General features: G+C 35.1%; 1 protein-coding gene across 1 annotated transcript in view; it reads right to left on the reverse strand.

Moving 5' to 3' along the window:
* The window catches only part of CNGB3 (cyclic nucleotide gated channel subunit beta 3), a 58969-nt gene that overhangs the window by 19689 nt on the left and 19384 nt on the right, over positions 1 to 19896 (reverse strand). Inside the window, exons 4-11 of the mRNA XM_072924303.1 lie at positions 13707 to 13861; positions 12618 to 12712; positions 12032 to 12173; positions 11348 to 11560; positions 9491 to 9537; positions 7423 to 7509; positions 5720 to 5784; positions 2092 to 2214 (exon numbers count right to left, since the gene is read on the reverse strand). Of these exons, the coding sequence (XP_072780404.1) occupies positions 2092 to 2214; positions 5720 to 5784; positions 7423 to 7509; positions 9491 to 9537; positions 11348 to 11560; positions 12032 to 12173; positions 12618 to 12712; positions 13707 to 13861 (927 nt within the window). The remainder of the gene's footprint in view (positions 1 to 2091; positions 2215 to 5719; positions 5785 to 7422; positions 7510 to 9490; positions 9538 to 11347; positions 11561 to 12031; positions 12174 to 12617; positions 12713 to 13706; positions 13862 to 19896) is intronic.

Genomic DNA, 19896 nt, shown 5'->3' on the forward strand with positions numbered 1-19896 from the left:
GATATATCATAGAACCATTGAATGGTTTGGATTGGAAGGGACCTTAAAGATTATTCAGTTCCAACCCTCCTATCATGGGGAGGGACACCTTTCACTAAATCAGATTGCTCAGAGCCCCATCTAGCCTGGCCTTGAACACCTTCATGGGCTGGGAAGTCCACAGCCTCTCTGGGCAATGTGTTCCAGTGACTCCCTTATAGTAAGGAATTTCTTCCTAATATCTAATTTAAATATGTCCTTTTTCAGTTTAAAGCCATTTCTCCTTGATCTATCTCTGCATGCCCTTGTAAAAGTTCCCTGTGCTGCCTTCTTGTAGGCTCCCCTTTAGGTACTGGAAGGTGCTATAAGTCCTTCCCATGCCTTCTCTTCTCCAGGCTGAACAATCCCAACTTTCCCAGCCTGTCTTTACAGATGTGCTCCAGCCCTGTGACTAACTTAGTGGCTTCATCTGGACTCATTCCAACAGATCAGTGTTTTTCTTGTATTTGGCTATTTGGATATCCAAACATGCATTTTATTTAAGAATCTCAGTTTAATACCGAACTTGAATTATCATTTTATTATCACTGTTTATAAAACAAGTCTGCTCTAAATTCCATCTGATTGCAGTGTGACTTCATTTGAAACCTATTTTTTGTCTCCTCGTGGAAAAAGTAGCACAAAATATTAAAAAACCTGGCCACCTGAACACACAAGTAATTGTCTGTGGTAAAGCCAGTAAATAATTTCTACCAATTACTTTTCTGGAAAAAATGTGAAACATTTTTGTCTGTGAAAAACAGGTAATACTTCCCTGCCTATTCTCTAGACTGTCTGAAGAAGCATTAAAAACTTGAAGACCAACTCTACTTTCAGAGTTTTCAGGTTTCTTATTCTTATGTACCTTACTTTTTGGGTATGAGGCAAGTATTCCCAAGAATCACATGAACAAAAAGTAGCTATAATGGAAGTTGCTTCTGCATTTTTCTTGTCAGATTTCTGGAAACCTCAATCCTGCAAATAAACTCATTTATAACTTCACTTACATAAGTGGTTCCACTAAGCTCCATGATCCTGCTTGCACGTCTGACGGCAGTACTCAAGCTGTGTATTTTAATGGTATGTGGAAACTTCAGATATGTCTTTTTTTTTTTTTTTTTTTTTTTTTTCCTAAGAGATAACCCTGTGTATAAAAAATTAGTGCTGGTTTACATAAAGTGTGTTTTGTTCTTCAAGGTAGTGACTCGACACCAAACTTGAGAAGACTGACAAAACTACAAACAAGAGGAGCACATGTCCAAGAGAAGGGTGAAAGGTTGTTTAGAAGGCAATTTATGACAGCAGGAGGCTATTATATGTGGTTTTGCAAGGAATGTAATCAAAGAACAAATTGAAATTCTGTGGCTTTAACTGTATTATAGCCTTTGAAAGAAATGAATGTTCATACAAGTGAACCTATTAGATATATCTTTACAAAACTACACACAGAGTATATTATGAATTAGTTTTTTCTTCTTACTTCTTCTCCATCGTCTTGATAAATGGTCCTTACTTTGTACCCAGCCAGTACTGTCACAAGGAGTTTATGGAAAATTGTGCCAAAATCCAGTAGTTTCCTCTGAAGATACTCTGCCACATGTTAAAGCATGACCTTCTCAAAAAATCAGAGCTGGTGGAATTTTTTCAGACCAATCACCATGGTGTAGAGGGACAAAAACGTTGTACTTAATGACACAATGCTGTGAGGCAGAAAAAAACCTTCCAAACTGTCCCTGTGTTTCTTTTGAGGGGTTGCTATGCAATCTTTCTAACAGTTCACATGTGCATATGCAATCAGTAAGTTTAATTTATGACCCTGTTGCTTTCTAAATGTTTAATTAAGTCAGCACTTAGTACTGACTCATAGACCTATAAAAGCTGAAAGTGGTGAACGGATTATTCACAGCACCTGCCCTCCAAATACCTGCTAGTATTGAAAGCTGCTAATCAGCAGTCATGATACTAAAAGTTTGCTATCCAAGCACTTAAAAAGTAAGCAGTGGCATGGGAGAAGGATGGGGAGGCAGGAATGAGCAAAAAAAAAAATCTCTTGTTAAAAAAAAAAGTACTTACATGTTTCCTTCGCCATCATACACCCATCTAGTGCTGCCAATTCCTTCATAGTCTGAAGCCCAATAATACAGGCATGCATTAATGTGCAAGATAAAGAGCAAGTATCCAGTTGTTCGAATGACCCTAGAAAGTCAACAGATTCCTGTAAAACAACTTAAATTTTTCCTTTTTTTTTTTTTAATATAGAACCCATTACTTTTTTGGATTAACAATGTTAATGTTAAGCATAAAGCTAAGTATTTCCCCACCTGTATTGAGTCTATGAAAATAAAAGCTGGCAGTTACCCATCTCTCACATCTGTCCAAGGTCAAATAAATATCTTCCCTAGAATATTTGACATGGGGTATTTTTTAAATTATGGTTCCCTGAGGAATTTATAGTCCACTTCTCTAAATAGCTATGAATATTTCCAGAAATTTGAAGCTATATATTAATGAGCATACAGGGTAAAAAATAATGTGTTTCGCAAACTTTGTCCAAGATAGACTCTAAACTTGTGAACCAAAGCCAAGAAATGTCTGAGGTCAGAAATGAACTGCTTTACAAGACCTGTAGTATAAAACCTGCAGCAGATCCTCTAAATAGTGTGATTTAGTCTCTACAGCAGGAGTTATATCATTCCTGATCCCAGTTCTTATGTTTGTGGCCAATTCTTTGAAGAATACCAATGATGAACTACTTAAGCACCAAGCAGCTTGTTATTGTTTTGTTAATACAATAATGATCTCATTGTATATCTTCTGTTCAGTGCATGGGGATCAAAAGAAATGTCTCCTGGATTTAGATCTCTATTGAAATATTCATACAAGCAGGGGATAAATAAGCAGGAAAAGTGCATTACTTGCCTAAACACAGGCTGGTAGTTAGTGAGTTCATCTACTACAGCTAGAATTCAATGCACTATGCAGTACAGAATAACTGAGTAAGTGGTTTTATGAGGCTTTAATAAGATCTAACTAAGTTGGGTCTATAAACAAAGATAGTGGGAGCTAATATCTCTGTGGTTAGTTCATTAAGCACTCTTTTGTTCCTTCTTCAGATGCCTTTTTATGCCCTCCTTGGCCTTTCCATGCTGTTAGGTAATCTACTTAAATCTACTCTTCTTTTTTATGATGCTCACAAATGAATGCTATTTCTCTGTTTAAAAGTTGGTGTGCTTCCAGGACAACTCTGTTTAGGATTGCAAACTACAGAGAACAGCAGAGAGCTGTTGTGGTCTTGTAATGTTGCAATATTGTCCATGCTAGGTCTGCTGTTCAAGTTTGAATCCATGTAAGTGAACTCCTGAGGTCTGGGAGAAGATTCCAGAAACCTTTGCTGTGTTATATTTCACCAGACATATGTTAAGTATATCAGAATGAGAAGATGTAAGTAACTCGTGCTAGTTCTATTCCTATAAACTCAAATGAATTCGTTTGAGAAGAGAATCCCCCTTGCTGTAGAAGCTTAGTTTGTTATTATCTAGTTAATTGGTACCTTATTACTCAAAGCGTGGTTATACCAATGTCAGACAAAGCAAGATTGCAACATTAAAATGAAATGCAGTAGTTTGCACAAAAAGACTGGGGTTTTAAAGATTGTTTTAGCTTCTGCCTGTACTCTTCTGTATAACTACTTCTGTTCTCCATTTCTCAATGAGCAAAATCTGTAGTCAGTGTTTTCTGAAGTATGAATTAGAAAACAGATTCACTTTGAAATATTTAGATTCTGCAGTTTACATTCTGCAAGTGATTTAATACTGGCAATCTGAATGGGCCTTTGGCCAGGAAACAAAGACACAAACAGCAACACAGTTGTGGTTCTTAATCAGTATCATACTAAAAATTTCTCTGACAGGGCAGAGTAGCTGGCTCTGCTACTGCATACATTTTGCAGGACCAGTGAGCTCTTGCTCTGTGTGTCTTGCTTTTCTAAATGAGCACCTGTTTTAGACATGTAAATAAACATCACATCCTTCAAAGCTGGTCTAGCTTGAAGATATAACATCCCCATCACAATTTGTCCTTCGAGCATTCATCTCCCGCTCCGTATTTTCATAAAAGTGTGAATCTCTATCCCTTGAAAAACTTTATTTGGGTGAAAATGAGTTTAAATGTGTTGCCATTTCTTTTAAATCCATATACATACAACAGTATTGTTACATACAAACTAGTTACTTGATTGAGAACTGTCTATATTATTATATACTGTCTGTATTAGATATACAGTATCTCCCAATATTCATTGCAAGTATTATAGAAGACACAGAAAAAACATTGAGCTATGACTCCAAAAAGCAAAGGATATAATATGGAAAATAATTACTTTTAAAACAATTAATTTTAAAGCTTATCAATATTAGAAAAAGTTAAACACCATAAGCAGATGAAGGCCCAGTTTTTAAAATGAAATTAGGAACTGAAGAAGGCCGAGATTCAGAAACTGACAAGAAATTTCTTCATCTTGTGGAAATTCAGTCCACTCTTAAACCAAAAAAAATTTAAAAAAAACCCCAAAAAACAAAACAAAACAAAACAAAAACCCACAAAAAAGAGCCCCAAACCAAAAAACCCAAACTACAAAAGAATCTTCCATGAGTGAAAAGAAAGTTAACTATAAGTTTTGTGAAGGTCAGCATCTCAAAAATATTTTAGTAGAACTTTCAAACTTTTAAGTTTTGTTTTATTTCGCAGTTACATGAAAAAATGAAGGAGATGATATTTGAACCTCCTTTTGAAATTTATCTTGTTTTTAAATCTCATAAAATATCTCATTTGAGTGTATTATTCTCATGTGTACTGTTTAAATGCAATAATCTCTGAAATGAAATAAGATGGCAACCAACATATTTCTACAGCACCTACAGACAGGAACAATACATGCCACAAAACTGGGACAGGGAAAAGGATCTGTTGGTGTAGGTATTACACAAGATAACCTAGGTCAGATGACATTGACAATAATGATGACAAAGCAAAGGGTTCATTGGATCTTAGCAGCATCGCTGGCAGCTGAGGGGCTTGTGAAAGTTGCCATAGCTATGTCCATGGACTACCTGAGTTGGATCCAAAATTCTTTTTGTCAATGCAGAAGGTGAGAACACAGTTCAGCAGGCTATGGTTATAATCACTATTTGTGAACTGTGCTGAATTGATCCTCATTGCAGCTGTAGTCAGTGCAGTGAAGGATCAAGTTTCTGTATATGCCAGGTTCATGGGGAGAGCATGTTTGAAGAAAAATGTTGACACAGACTCAGGCTCATAACTCTTATTAAGCACAAATAAACAGCTTCTGAGGATTTGGAACCACTATTAGCAACTTAAAGAAAGTGTTTTTAGCTCTTTCATGAAAGAAACTTTTGGAAACTTCTGATCAATTAGATTTTGGCAGAAGCCTCAGTTTGGTGAACATTTTACCTGAACCAGGCCAGCTGAACTGAGCTAGATTTCATGTGTAAGTGAGGCCTTATATATATATCATTTTAATGATTACCATAAAGGCAGACACTAAAAAAAAAAAAAACACCTTAAATTGAACAGTTAAAGATGTATCATATTCCACCCAGTGCTTAACTGACAACTCATGAAATCATTTGAAATGCATTCTGTGCCAAGCTTTGCATGCTACTTGAGTTTTATCAGCACATACCTGTAGATGTATGCTTTTTCCATAATAGCTTCCAAACGATCATTAAACTCAAAGAACGTGTTATGCTGAATGGAAAACAAATGAAAGTAATCCAATCACTATTTTTCAGTACACATTTTTTTTATAATAGTACTGACATCAATTCCCATACACATTTTGAAAATGGATTTTTCAGTAATCAAATTTTCTATTTGTTCTGGCCAGGACAGGGTTAATTTTTGCAGTAGCTGGGAGGGGCATGGCTAGGACACATGTTATTTTATACCACCTCAGCTAATTGCTGGGACTGGGATAACTGGGCTATCTCTTCCAGTCAAGGAAGGTGTTCCTTCCTGTTGAGAAAATCTAGCAGAGGGTGCTGTCTGGTATTATTTATTACTGGGAAGTTTTTCCAAGTGAATTACTTCTTTTCTTAATACTCTCTGTCATTGACAATGTTGTTAGTTCCATTAGTTACGTTAGTTCCATTTCTTATTTTGTTGTTTCCAGTAAATTATTCTTATCTCAACCTGTGATTGTTGCCTTTTGTGCCTCCAGTTGATGGGGGAGAGGGACCAGTTTTAGTGGGAGTACTAAAATGGAAAACACTATTCATTCCTAAACCATGGCAAACATTTAACAAAAATATGAGCTGAAAAACAAAGATAAATTTCAGTCAAGTGTTTTTCTGGATGTTGAGTGATTACAGAAATAACCTTGCTGTTTTGGTGAGAGTACTGCAGGTAAACAACTTCTACTTCCTCATACATACATAATTGCTTGGGCAACATGATCACAAAGAATTACATGCATTTTTTCTCTTCCTGAAATTCCAGTAATTCTCCAGTAAGTGATCATATGTATCAACAGCCACATACTAGAGGATACCCTGTGGCATCAATGACAGCTATATTGAATTCTTCCTGTTTAGTATTTGCAGTTGATCACTAGTGATTGCATGTAGCTTTTTTCTTTGTTTTTGTTCAATACACAGCTGGTTGCCTAATACAAGGTACTATTTAACTTTTCATTCTTTCATATTATTTTGGTTCTGTTTTAAGGAATTTTTAAGTTTTGTTGAATACCAAATTGAAGAATACCTTCATTTTATTGTCAGAGTTCTGTACTCCACCCAGCTTTAAATGAAAACCAATTCTTTGTCAACATGTTGATTGTGTGCAGAGAAATGCATTTAGCCACAGAGTGGCCTGCTAGACACTATGTTCTAATCCCTTCCCAGACCTTTCATTACACAACTCCAAGGTCTTTGGAGTTGATAACAAAAGTAGGTTTGTGCTTGATAGGTATTCTGTGTATAGTTTTTCTCCTTAAAATTATCTCCTATGTTTTTAAACACCTGACATAAGCAACACAAGGGGAAGGTACATTGGCATTAATTAGTAATTTTTTTTAATCTTTGAAAACTAAGCAGATAATTTGAGATTAATCTAATTTAAATAATGTGAGAAACCAAGCTTTCATCAAAAAATACTATTTTGAAATTAGGAAATAATAAAATCAGAAGAAAAATAAGAAAACAAGGGCTTAATTTGGCTAGACTATGACTTATATTTTTTGTTTCTTTATTAAATTATGCTGTACCTTACCCTGAAGATATTTTACAGTCTCTAAATTTCATATTCCTAAATATTATAAAAAAAATTGTGTTGCATTGCAAAAACATCTAGACATGGTCAGCCCTCCATCACTAACACAGATCTTACCTTTAGCATCCTGTTTGCTCGAAGTGCTGGATTAAATCCAAAGAAGAAGTATAAAATGTCAAATGGAAACACTGATAGCACATCAAGCTGTTGAAGAGCAGAGGGGTCAATTTAAACTTCATAGTAATCATAACATATTTATTTGCTGTCAAAAACCTGCTTAGATTGAATCATGACTGTGATAATATTTGAAAAAGTCAGCATGCTAAGCATGTGGCTTCCTAAGTACTGGCAGGTAAGATTATCTCCTTGAAAACACCAACAGTTTGGCTTTGCCCTGCTTTTGGGCCTGAGATTTTAATCTGTTTCATGTGGATTATTAACAGTATCTCATATATTTTATTATTAATATATTCTGGTTTTTTAGTTATAGTTCTGATCAGACTAAAATGTTAGGCATGGGGCTGGTGAGTGCAGGTGGGGAGGCCACTACACAAGCACTTCTTAAAAGTCCTTTAAAACACTTCTTAAAAGACATTCTTAAAAGCTTTTAAAACAAGGCTGCCTAAAGCAATTTGAGGGAGCACAATGAGTAGATTTCTTGCTTGCAACCTGCAGAAGGCATGTGTTCCAAACAACAGATACATCATAGGATAATAAATTTGGCTTTTCTTTTTTTTTTTTTTTTGGTTGGTTGATTGGTTGGCTTGGGGTTTATTTAATTAGAGTTTTTTCTTCTATCAAATTGGTATGCTGCTTCTTCCCATACCACTAAGATTTTCAACATCTCCCTGCAGTCCATCAACTATGTGATTACTCTTCTTATGTGTATCTTTATTCTTTCCTAAGAGAAGGAAAGCTGTGGCAAATGTATCTTTTTTTTTTTTTTTTTAAAGATCTTGGTATACCTTGCTTTGTTGCTGTTATTGCTTGGAAGTAAGAGAGGGAGGTGGAGCTCTGGGCTTCATCTAACTGAAATCAGAAATGCTTTTGCTCTGAGGGATGTAAATCATGTTGGCAGCAACCAGCCTGCAGCACTGACCTTTTATTCCATGCAGGTAAGAGGCAATTATTACCTGAACAGTGTGCAAAGCAAACAAAAAAATTGATTGAGAGAAACAGCCTCTTATGGTCTCTCTTTCTCTCCTTCTCTCAGACATATGTCTAAGAGGAGGGAAAATTTAGTCAAAAGTGCATTAATATCAGTAACTGCTAAATAGTACTTAATCATATGAAAAATTCCCACATTATATCTGTATCTTGCCTGTAGTAAGAACACTCAGCTCTTAATAGTTTTTTCAGAAATCAAGAGTCCTAAACATACAGCAAATGTGAACTTAAACTAAAACCATACAAATCCACTTAGGTCTCTTGCTTTAAGTTTCACCCTATCAAACCCATTTGACTGTATGGTGTATATCCTGCAATTTTGGATCGTTTAATATCAAGTATTTACGTAATGATACTACAGTCACTGAGAAAAAAACTAACTCTGAACAAGGCAGGTGCAAAAGTAAAGAAGAGGAGAGGGCAATAATTGAGATACGTGCTGAGTGTCACAGAGCTGTATTTTCAGCAGGAATTCAATAAATTACCTATCTTCCATTGATAAAATAATCCCAACATTTAGGAACAGCCTTAACAATTTTCCTAAATCAAATGCGTCTTTGTTTTTATAAAGTGCCATGAGCATAAAAAATCTTAGTTTGAATTTTTGACTACTCTGAGTGATGAAATATTCAATTCAATAAGGCACTTCAAAAGAGTTTACAGAAAAGAGTTATCATCTCTCTTCAGGAGTTTTAGTTTTTTTAATGAATCTCTAGCAAACGGTGCTATTGTCTTTAATGTGTGCTGGGATGACCTCACAAAAACAAATCAAATTATATTTTATAAATTTATTATAATTCCAAAATAATATTTAGAATTGCACTTACAAATATTCTCTCTTCCAGTTAAAGACTGTTTATGAAGATGTCAGTTTCCAGCAGGTGAACACTGATATGCCATTGAGCCAATGCTTTCTGGTGATATTCTTAAACCAACAGTGATTTTCAGTGAATGAGAAAAAAAATCCTGTGAACAGCCAGAACTTCATATTGGTATCAGTAACACAGGTTCTACTTACCCGAAACTTCACAGTGCTGCGGTAGAATTTCTCTGTTTCTGCTCTGTCTGACTACAGTGATAATGAAAGGAGAAAAAGGCATAGTCAGGACCAAAATGTCAAGGATGACCCTCTGCTACTCCACAGTACAGTAGAGGTGATGACAGTTAAATTACTGATGGTCTAAAATTATGGAGGGAGAAATATCTGTAGAAGTACTATTATTAGTCAAGGTTACATTAGATCAGATTTTATTAGAATGACTTGAAAAAATGAGATTTGGGGTTTGTCTCATTTTTTCCAATCTGGATGTTAGTCTAGAAAAGTACATTACATTTTTTTCCACAAAACTTCCCTCTCAAGACATCAGTATGACTTCATGTTCAACCCAACCCCCTTCAATTTCAATGCAAAAAATGCATTTATCTGCAGTGATTCTAAGAAAAAAAACCCTCAAAGGGTATTTCTAATGGTGCTGTACAAAATTAGCTCTTTGAATGCTAACATTAACATGCTAGCATTACTAGCATTACCCTAATCAACACTGCATTCATTAGTAATGATTAGCTTTTTATTTTTAAATCATTCTTTATGGGAACTGATGCTAATAAAATAAGAAAGGATAATCACAAGTACATAAAGAAATTTATCTATTATTATACTTTCTGTATTTATATCAGGGAAACTTTAAAAATAGCTTTAAGATCTTAATTATATTTCCCTCCCAACTTTCACTATTATCAGTTTAAACATTAAATGCAGGAGATTAGGCAGGAGATGGCTTCTGTGCACTAAAATCTGTGAATTGTAGAAACAGCTTCAAGGGAAATACAAGCTGAGTTTTGTATGTTAGAATTTTAACTTTACTCATAAAAATTGAGTTTTGTGGGATTTAGGCAAGATCCAGCTACTGAATGCCTTGGTGTGGAAAAATACGTTCCACTGCACTGCATTTAATACCTATTGAAATGATATTTGCACAGCTTGGCCTTTAAAGGTATCAGTAATATCCTGTATGTACAATGTATAATTTTTTTTGTAAAAGTGCTGAAGTAAAGCTAGTTCCAAATTAGATTTGAAGATACATAATTTTGAATTTTCTTTCTGTTGGGCACAGTAATATCACACTGAAGTTATTGGAACTTTTTTTTTTTCCCTGAATTACATGTCTTTTTTCTATAAGATGTCAAAGAATCAAAAGCAGGGAAGAATTTAAAGAAAAATTAACATTCTAGATACCCTTTGGCAGGTTATGGGCAATCTTTCAGATGCTTATTTAAAATTTTATTTTACATTTTTTCCATGAAAAGATAACACAAAAATTGTAGCAAGAATCAAAATTTCCTCAAATAGGATTACGTCAAATTAATTATTTTCAAAGTATCCTAAAATTACAGGGATTTGTTCTGATTTTGGAAAAAAATAAAACCACCATCTCACAATCTGTAACAAAGCATGCATATCCTGTCCAACCCTAGCAGAATATGCCCTATTTTCCACTATGATTATGGTACAAGGCAAATAGGTGAGAGTTTCAAACAAACATACAAACAGATATATACGCACGAATACATATGACCACTGATTCCAGCGAGGAATCTGTTTAGAGCTGTATGCCTGTTTCAGCTGTTCTCATCTGTTACTTTCAAATCTGTTTTTTTTTTCAATTTTTAAGAATTCAGGTAGTATGTTTCTTCCTACATAGTATAATAGAACATCAGTGTAGAATGGAAGGTCAGTGATGAAAAATATATGTATCCTTTGATAAATAAAAAAGATACATAGATTTGACATAGTGATAAAAAACAAGCGTCAGCTTAGATGAATTTCTATATTCTAACACACCACTACTGCCCATGGGGGTCCCACTTCCAATACTCACTATTATATCTCCCCCTTTGATAAACCGCACTCGGGGCTGGAAGACGACCAGGTCGCACAGGTAGCAGATGTCACACATGACATCAATGGCAAACCAGTAGATGGTGTTACTGGGGGTTTGATATGGGAACACGTAGCGCAGGGGAATGAACCAGCAGTTCCAGTTATAGGCAATAGTCACAAGCATGAGCCACGCCACGTAACGGCGATCTGAAAGGAAAAGCATTGAATTCCCTTTTGCAACTGGAATGCTGCTAAAGTGATGTAGCTTGGAAATAGGAGTCACACAAGGAATTTGCAAAAAAGAGTGCGTATTCAGTGCACCTTAAGAAACTTATATGAACAAATATAATTATTGCATATAAGATATGGCATCTTGCTCATGTATATTATAACTGACAAAATAATTATTTAGCCCTAATAAATGGTACAAATTCCATATCAAGAAACAGAAGACTTGGGTTCTAATTCTCATCATTTTACATTAAACTTTTTTGCATACCATCTTTACAACTGTTGTCACTTTTCCCTGTTTGGAATAAATGTTGTTTAGGACACTACCTCTGTGTCCCTGGGAGTTGCAAACTGGAATGTGTACCTTATGGTGGCTCACAGGTGCCATGTAATAGCCAGTAACTTCAATATGAATTTACACTATTACATACACTGCTTTAAATTTACCTGTGTATGAGTCAATGGTATCTGGTAGCTTCATATACTCTATGTATTTTTTCAGTGGAGGTTTTTTGAATTTACAGCACAGCATATCACAGTAATGATCCTCCTCTGGCTTTACTTCTGCCTCCTCTTTCTTTTCTTCTTTCTTTTCTTCTTTCTTTTCATCTTTTTTTTCATCTTTTTTTTCTTCTTTTGGTGGGGGTGGAGGCTTCTTTGGTGCTAGACACATAGATTACCAAAAACATTGGCAATTTAATAAGGGCTCAATTAATTAATCCTGTTTTAAAATGAACAAAAGCTTCATCATATTAAAATATCTTGTATAAACAATGAGCAGTGACTAAATTAATTATATTAAATACATAGAAAAACACTTGAAGAATAAAATCATGTATTAACAAATACATGTTAAAATAAACATGTGCATCTGCTATCTTGAACAGGGCAGTTATGTTACAGAGTGCAATATATATATATTGCTGAATTTCCCTGGACAATGCCTACAAGTTATACCTTTTATAAGACTGACAAGAAAATTGTTAATTTATAATTTAGCATTTATTAACATGAAAATAGCATTTCTCTTTACACGACTGTGAGGATGGAGGTGAGAAAAGGCCACTGTGCCATGCGCTGATCTCTCTCCTCTCCTGAGATCTGATATGCAAGATGCAGTAGGTGAAACTAGTGGGAAGTTTATAGTCTTTTTACATTTCTAGGCTTATAAAAGTCTTGTATCACTCCTTTGAACCCAGTTCTTCCATCTTTGAGCTGGATAATGTTGTTTGCTCACGTGTCCTATTAATTCTGCTGGCTTTACCTCTGATTAGGATACACAGTCTTAGCAGTAAACTGACAAAATGGATCTATAATAAGTTAGGAAATAAAGGTCATAAGTTCTACAAAGAGAACCAAAGAGGTAGATCAGCAAAGAAACATTTTTTTTTTTTAATTCCTTTATCAGTTGGTATAGTTTATTATTTTTCAGGCACCATTTTTATAGCTTTTTAAAAACCATATATGCAATGAAGAACTTCTAAAAAGTACCAGAATGTAAAACCACCACACTCAATTCTTTGTGGAAAGGAAAAGAAAATTTAAACTTTCCTCTGAAGAGGAGAAAAATTGGTTTATGTTTCATATTTTGTCAAAAGTCAATGATTAATTAAGGTCAGATGAGTTTGCTCTATTTAAAGTATAGACTTAAACTCTTCAGTGTGTCCAGATTTCTGTCAAGGCTAAAATTTTATTTATTTTTTTTACACAGAAGATCTCATATCAAAGTGAGTAACATCCACTCATAAGATATATGTTACTTCATATGTTTCTTCATATGTTTCAGATTCATCTGCATGAATAAACATCTCTGGGAGCTATTTCAAAATACAGAAAACTTTTTGACACGACTGATTCTAGATACTGCCTTTGTAAAGTTTTTCCTCAAATTCTTCAGTGATGTAATTCAAAGGGAGTAATTCAAAGGGAGTAATTGTACTTAAGGATTCTGGCTTACTGGAGAGAAATAGTGATAAATTGACTTCATAGGGCACAAAGTGATCCTTTCCAGTGGATAAGCACACTATACTTACAAAAAAATTATGACAGTATTTTCTGTTACCACAAAATTATTTTCAGTTTTAAACTGAAAAAATGCACAGCTATTTCTAGAGGCACTTACAAGTTGGAGGACTTGCTTCAGGTGAAGATATCACTGGGTCATTCAGCTTTTCCTTATAGACATTTGCCCTTTCACGCAATTTTTTGACAAGCTCTTGAAGCTGGGCATCAGCATACTCGTTTGTTTGGGGACCCGGACGTGTTGGCTTCTGTGCGCTGGTTAAAACAAAAGGAGGAAAAAGGCTTCATGTACTGGAAATCAACGGAAGGAAACAGTGGGAATTCTATTTCTGAACTGAAGTCAGACATTGAGATTGGATCATTACTGAGCACATTGCTTATTCATATCACTTTCATGCTAAGTGGAAACCTAAGTTACCTGCTCATGTCAGCAGCAGTCTGTGTGTTGTTTCACACAGAGGTCAGGGTACCTTGTTTAGCCTACTGCACTAATGGCTCCCCACTGCTGCTTTTCACCAAGTTCTTCTGTGGCTGTGTAAGGCCTAGAGCTTTCCTGATGTATTCACTAAGTTACAAGGCATCCTCTTCACATCTGTTTATAAAAACGTACTCGTTGTGATATGGAAATATACCAATGATGACGGGAAATGCAGGAGGAGGAGGAGGGACTTATACTTACTTTACACTTTCTAAGGCTGGGTAAAATTATTTCATCCATGGTTTTTATGTTTTTAATAGCTAACATGAGGTAAAAATTTTCAGTGGAAACAAAACACTGATCTTCTTGCTGAGGTTTGTTCTTTTTCTGCTAAGAGTTTGCTCAGGGTCATGGTAACACTATGCTGATATTCCAGCACTCACAGCATTTGTTCAAACCTGAGGACTATCGATTTTCAAACACCTGCAGACTCATACTCTGCACTGAAACTAATGCTTTCATTAGGTTTTGTTCATGCTGGGCAGTCAAACAGAAAATCCAGGTGAAAGTGATTCTTGATCAACTCTTCTGTGCTTATTCTTACTTGAAATTTCATCCTTGATTATTTGCTACTGTCTGATTTTGTAGACTGGGGTTGTTTTTGAGTGCAACTCAGCTGGCAGCTGGGCCACACATTTGGACTTCCTCTGTGTAAAGACCAGGACACAGGATTTTTTTCTGTACCCTTGACTCAACCCTTCTCAGCTGATGTGATTCACGGGTGTCAGAGATGGCTGGAAATGGCTGTGACTGGCACAGGGCAGCTTGAGGTCCCCTCCCAATTGCCACAGGTCACAGTTGCCACCCTGTACTGAAATTCTGAAGGCTATGCCCAATATAGGAGTTACAGCGGGAAATTCTGCTTTCTTTCTTAACAGTTTTTCAGCTGTCCCAGGTACCACAGGGATGTGACTACAGCAAGAGTAGCAGCAGATCAAAAGTGACATATGCTTGAAATGCCCAGATTCTTGAGAAAATCTTCCCAAATGTGAGTAGGGAAAAAGTGGTATGATAGTGCCTTGGGAAGGGAAGAAATGAGCACCACTGCATAGTGCTCTTTGAGTAAACACCATGTCTCCTCAAGACCTAAACCTATTTTAAAATTTCTAACAGAAGGAGCTGTAGCTAAAAAAGGAGAGTGTCAGAGTGGGATGTGTCTAGCTTTTTGAGAAGCAGTTTTCTGGAGACACAACACGAATCACAGTGCCCAAGGAAGTATAATTTAAGCATATAAAAATCCTTCAGCAATAAAACCATTGGATAAAGTGGAGATATGCTCCACTTAGAAGCAGCAGCAGAAACAAAAGTTGGGAAGGGTATGCTTGTCAGTTCTCTATTTTAAGCCCTGTATCCTGTCTATTTCTTAAAGCTCCTCAGACAGGAGAGTAATCAAAACAGTTCTGATACATTTTGTAATCACATCACAGTTCCTTTTGTGTCACATTGTCCCTTTCCTCAGGCCATCTGCAATGTAATTACATCCTTTCTTGTTTTCAGCTAACATCTCACAATTAGTTTTTTGCTTCTATGCAAAGAAATTAAAATAGTTCTTAGTCTTTCCTGTCACTGTATTTGCTCAGGTCATTAGCTATCTTATAGTTAGGCACCACTTACCACAAGTGTCAAGCCAAATGCCCCTTCTAACTTCTTTCTAGGAATAAGCCACAAATTTCTTGAGATTTTCCTCTTATTTCACAGATTTCCCAACAACACTCAAAGTTTTCTCTATCATGAATTTGGTGCAATGTAGTGCAGAGGAGCCATGTTTCCATTTGGCACTGATTAGAATCTACGTGACTTAGTTTAAAGTTATTTGCCCTGCAATTGATGAGAAATTGATTTTCCTTGCCCTACTTCTCATTTGGCTTGCATTACCTCCTACTCCATTATTTTCTTGTAATGAAATGCTTGCTTTAAATTTTCTTTGGTTAATATAGATGGAAGAGACTGCATGTTGAATACTGCTAATTTGAGGGTGTTTATTGTATACATACTTTGTATGGGGGTGCACTTTAAATTGCCTGGGCTAATGAAGCCCATTTAAACTTCACTAAATTACTTTTAATTAACCTTGACTCCTTCTGTCGCATTTTATCTTAGATCTTGTGCAATGTGTTACAATAGGCCTAGGTCTATATTATTTACTCTCCATGTAGTCCTTTACAGAGTAGAAATGCTCATTCTCTGTACAAGTAATTTCATGTGGCCTAGGAAATGAAAATCAAGATGGCAACTCATGTACTATGCACACAGTCTAGATACTACCTCAAACATATTTTGTTTAATGATAGCAATATATGTAACATGAGAAGTATAATAATATTCTGATATTTTTCACTTCTTGATTTTATTTTTATAACTTGTAGATTTAAACTTGTTTGTTTAGTGATAAAATTGCAATGCCTTTATTCTCCCCAAGCCACAAGAGAAGCTTTAGACACCTATGGCATAGTTAAAGAATATCACCTTGAAATAGGCTATCAAAATTGAGTATACTATTGTAAATTGAGTATACTATTGAGTATACTTATGTTTGCAACAGCTGTTAAGTACTGTGGCTTGAAAGTTTTCTGTTTCTCTTTTTTAAGAGTTCAAGAGTTCATATAACAAGAGTTAAGAGTTAAGAGTTCAAACAAACAGTGATAAGAAATACAATAGGTCAGAAACTTTGCCTTTTTCTAAGTTGCAATCTAGGGTTTTAATTCCTTCCTGTTTCTGGCCATGAACACCAAATATCTGAGTTCAATTTCATGTTTAATCTACCAGGCGACCCCTGAGAAAATGTATTTCATAAATGTGTGCTGCCTGGAAAATATCCATAATACTTTTTGCTGATTTCAGTTATAACCCTATATTTTTTTTCAGCACTTAAGAAACTTTCTGCTAATTACATGGAAATAGAGTCCTTGGTCCTGCAATAGAGCTTTCAATACTTTTATAGAGCTCTGATGTGATTTATGATGGCATTTACAATCTGTGTCTTGAAAAAAAATTGTCTTTTCTGAATAAACTAGGGAGAATCTCTAATTTGGATAATCAGTATTCAGAAGGATATGATCATACATGAAACATGTGGCACAGATGAGAAAGATTTTGGAGAGACAGAAAAATGTAATTCCAGGTGTCATGAAATGTATTGATTCAAAAAGACATCTTCAATTTTTGCTGACAATCCCAGTGTGAGTAATGCCATAGAAGCCCTGAGTTCCAAGCCTAAGAGCAGTCATCCTAAATTACTAAGAAAACTAGTGATAGAAAAAATCCAACATATTAGTCACTTGCTTGGTACAGAAAGAGAGGTATTCCAAAAAGCTAAATTTATTATACTGTCTCTCTCTATAGTCCAAAGAAGGCTTCCCTGAGGAGAGGTTCAGAATGACTGAGATAGGTTTCTGCTCTGAATTGCCTGTGAAGAGAGACTATTTTTGTCCTTTATCTGCACAGGATGCTGATGGGGTTTTAGGAGTGAGGTTTAATAGTCTCTGTCATGATTTTGGTAAAAAATGTAGTAGAGTACTAATGATGTTTAATAGGACATTGGATTTGGAAGTTTAAAAAGTAGCAATGATTCCTATGCAGGAAAATTTGAGTTATTTAGTCCAAGTAATAGAAATGAGGACAAGGCTAATGCCCCATACTACAGAAACGTACTTAAAATCAAATTGTAAGAATTTAATTTGTAAATGCTGAGATCATCAGGTTCAGGTGACAAAAGGATAAATTTGTTTAGTCAAAGGGAAGTTGCCTATGGGCCATTCATAATCTGGCTATGAAAAACACTGGTGCAAATATAACTGCAGAATGCATATTGCATACTGCGAAGGAAGTAAATATTAATATTGGGATATAGGCCATCAAAAGGTGCATTCCCATAGTCTAAGACACTAGAATGGCCAAGGTTACTGGGAACATGACTTTGAAAAGGAGAAAAAAACAGATAGAGACATAATAAGATCACTGTCTATGAAATAAAATTTTGGTGCTGAACCATGGGAAAATAGGTATTAGAGATGAGAAAAAGCAATGTGGGAAGAAGAAATGTGAATGGAGGAACAGTGAATTATCATGAGTTAAACTTCCAAAGAAAGTTTCCAAGCCTTTATTGACCAGAATTCTAGGCAGCTTTCATTATGAGTGAGAAGCAGTTAAAACAAGTGTGATAGACTTCAAGATTATGTTAGCTAAGATCATGAAAACTCTTGTAGGCTGAGATTCCCAAGAAGTCAAAAGAATGTATGCAGAATGACATTAAATCCTTTTCAGCAAACAAACTTGAAATATATAAATGTTTGGGAAGTGGATAAAAGACTTAACTTGTATATTTACCACCCACTTCTTCCAAAAATCTTAACAGCTCAAATGCTTTGAAAGTAAGCTTCTAAGATATATAGATTATCTTAAAGTCTTGCAACAAGATGTTCATACATTGGATTCCACAGACTTTCAAAATGCTCTTAATTAAATTTTAATTCTCCTTAACCGTCTTGAAAAAAGTATCTTCCTCTGACCCATCATCTTTTCTTTTAGTCACAGAATCAAAGTTGCAAGAGAATTTCAAGATCATCTAGTCCAACAGTCAACCCAGCAATATCATAATTATCCCTAAACCAAGTGCCACATCCAGATGCTTGCCTGGGCAGTTTATTCCAATGCCTTTCCACCCTTTCACTGATGACTTTTTTTCCTAATATCTAATCTGAACCACTCCTAGCAAGGGAAGTATCTGATAAAGCCCTATCTTTACTGATACAGAAGATTATGCCCTTTTTTATTTGCTGCATTTTTTAAATACTGACATTATATTGACTTCTCTTTGCAATAAAACAGAATAAATCACATTTTATTTAATTTCATTTTAGGATTGAGTTGCTCTTCACAACACAATATTATTTCAAATGGGTGTTCCTTTATCTTACTATATATTTTATTACCTATTTCATTAATTTAAACATAGTGATACCCTAATATTTGGGTTGGTTTTGGTTTTATGTATGTATAAGGAAGAATGGGCCATAGGCATTTACAAGATTCATGCAGACGACATATAAGAATATCTTTCCATTGGAATTAATGAATTTCCCTTAGTTTAGAATCTTTGTACAGAGATCATGCTTGTTTAAGCCTTAAGCAAATGTTCTTGAGAAAAAATGCATAGATCATCCATTTCCCAGACCTCGTGTTGTGTTCATAAAGCAAAACATATATGGAAACAACAGTGTTCAAGGAAGGCACTATCTTTTAGATGTATCCACAAGTATTGAACTCACAATAAACTTCTTGATGCAATGCAGACTAAAATTTCATAATCTAGGCTGTGGAGATTCCTGCTTTTTTGCTCAATTTTTTTTTTTCACATCATCTTCTTTGACAATCCTTCTAGTTATTCAGTCACAACAATCTGTGAATCCTCTAATCTTCTTTACCGTAGTCTCTAAGGAGAAGTCTGTCTCAATGCTGAACACATGGAACTCTCATTGAGGTACCAGATTAACATGCAAATAAGATTTTATTTTAGTTTAAAAATCTGCAGTAGGAACTATAAAGGTATTAGAAATAAAGTAGTAGGAATGTTTAAATTATCAATTAGCTATGAAAAAAATCACCTTTCCTTAAGGTCATTGGTGATATACATGTTTTAATTGCAGTATTTAATATGATGTAAGAAATAAGGACAGAATGATTTCTAATACTAATTGCTTTAGAACAAAGGTATAATAGTCTAAGGAAGTAATTCTCATTTATTTCCTTATGTGGTGCTGTTGTGTCATTGGGGCTTTCTTATCTGTAAGTAATTAAATCTGTCTGAGGCATC

Source organism: Taeniopygia guttata, chromosome 2, assembly GCF_048771995.1.
Source record: "Taeniopygia guttata chromosome 2, bTaeGut7.mat, whole genome shotgun sequence".
In the NCBI taxonomy this organism is placed as follows: Eukaryota; Metazoa; Chordata; class Aves; order Passeriformes; family Estrildidae; genus Taeniopygia; species Taeniopygia guttata.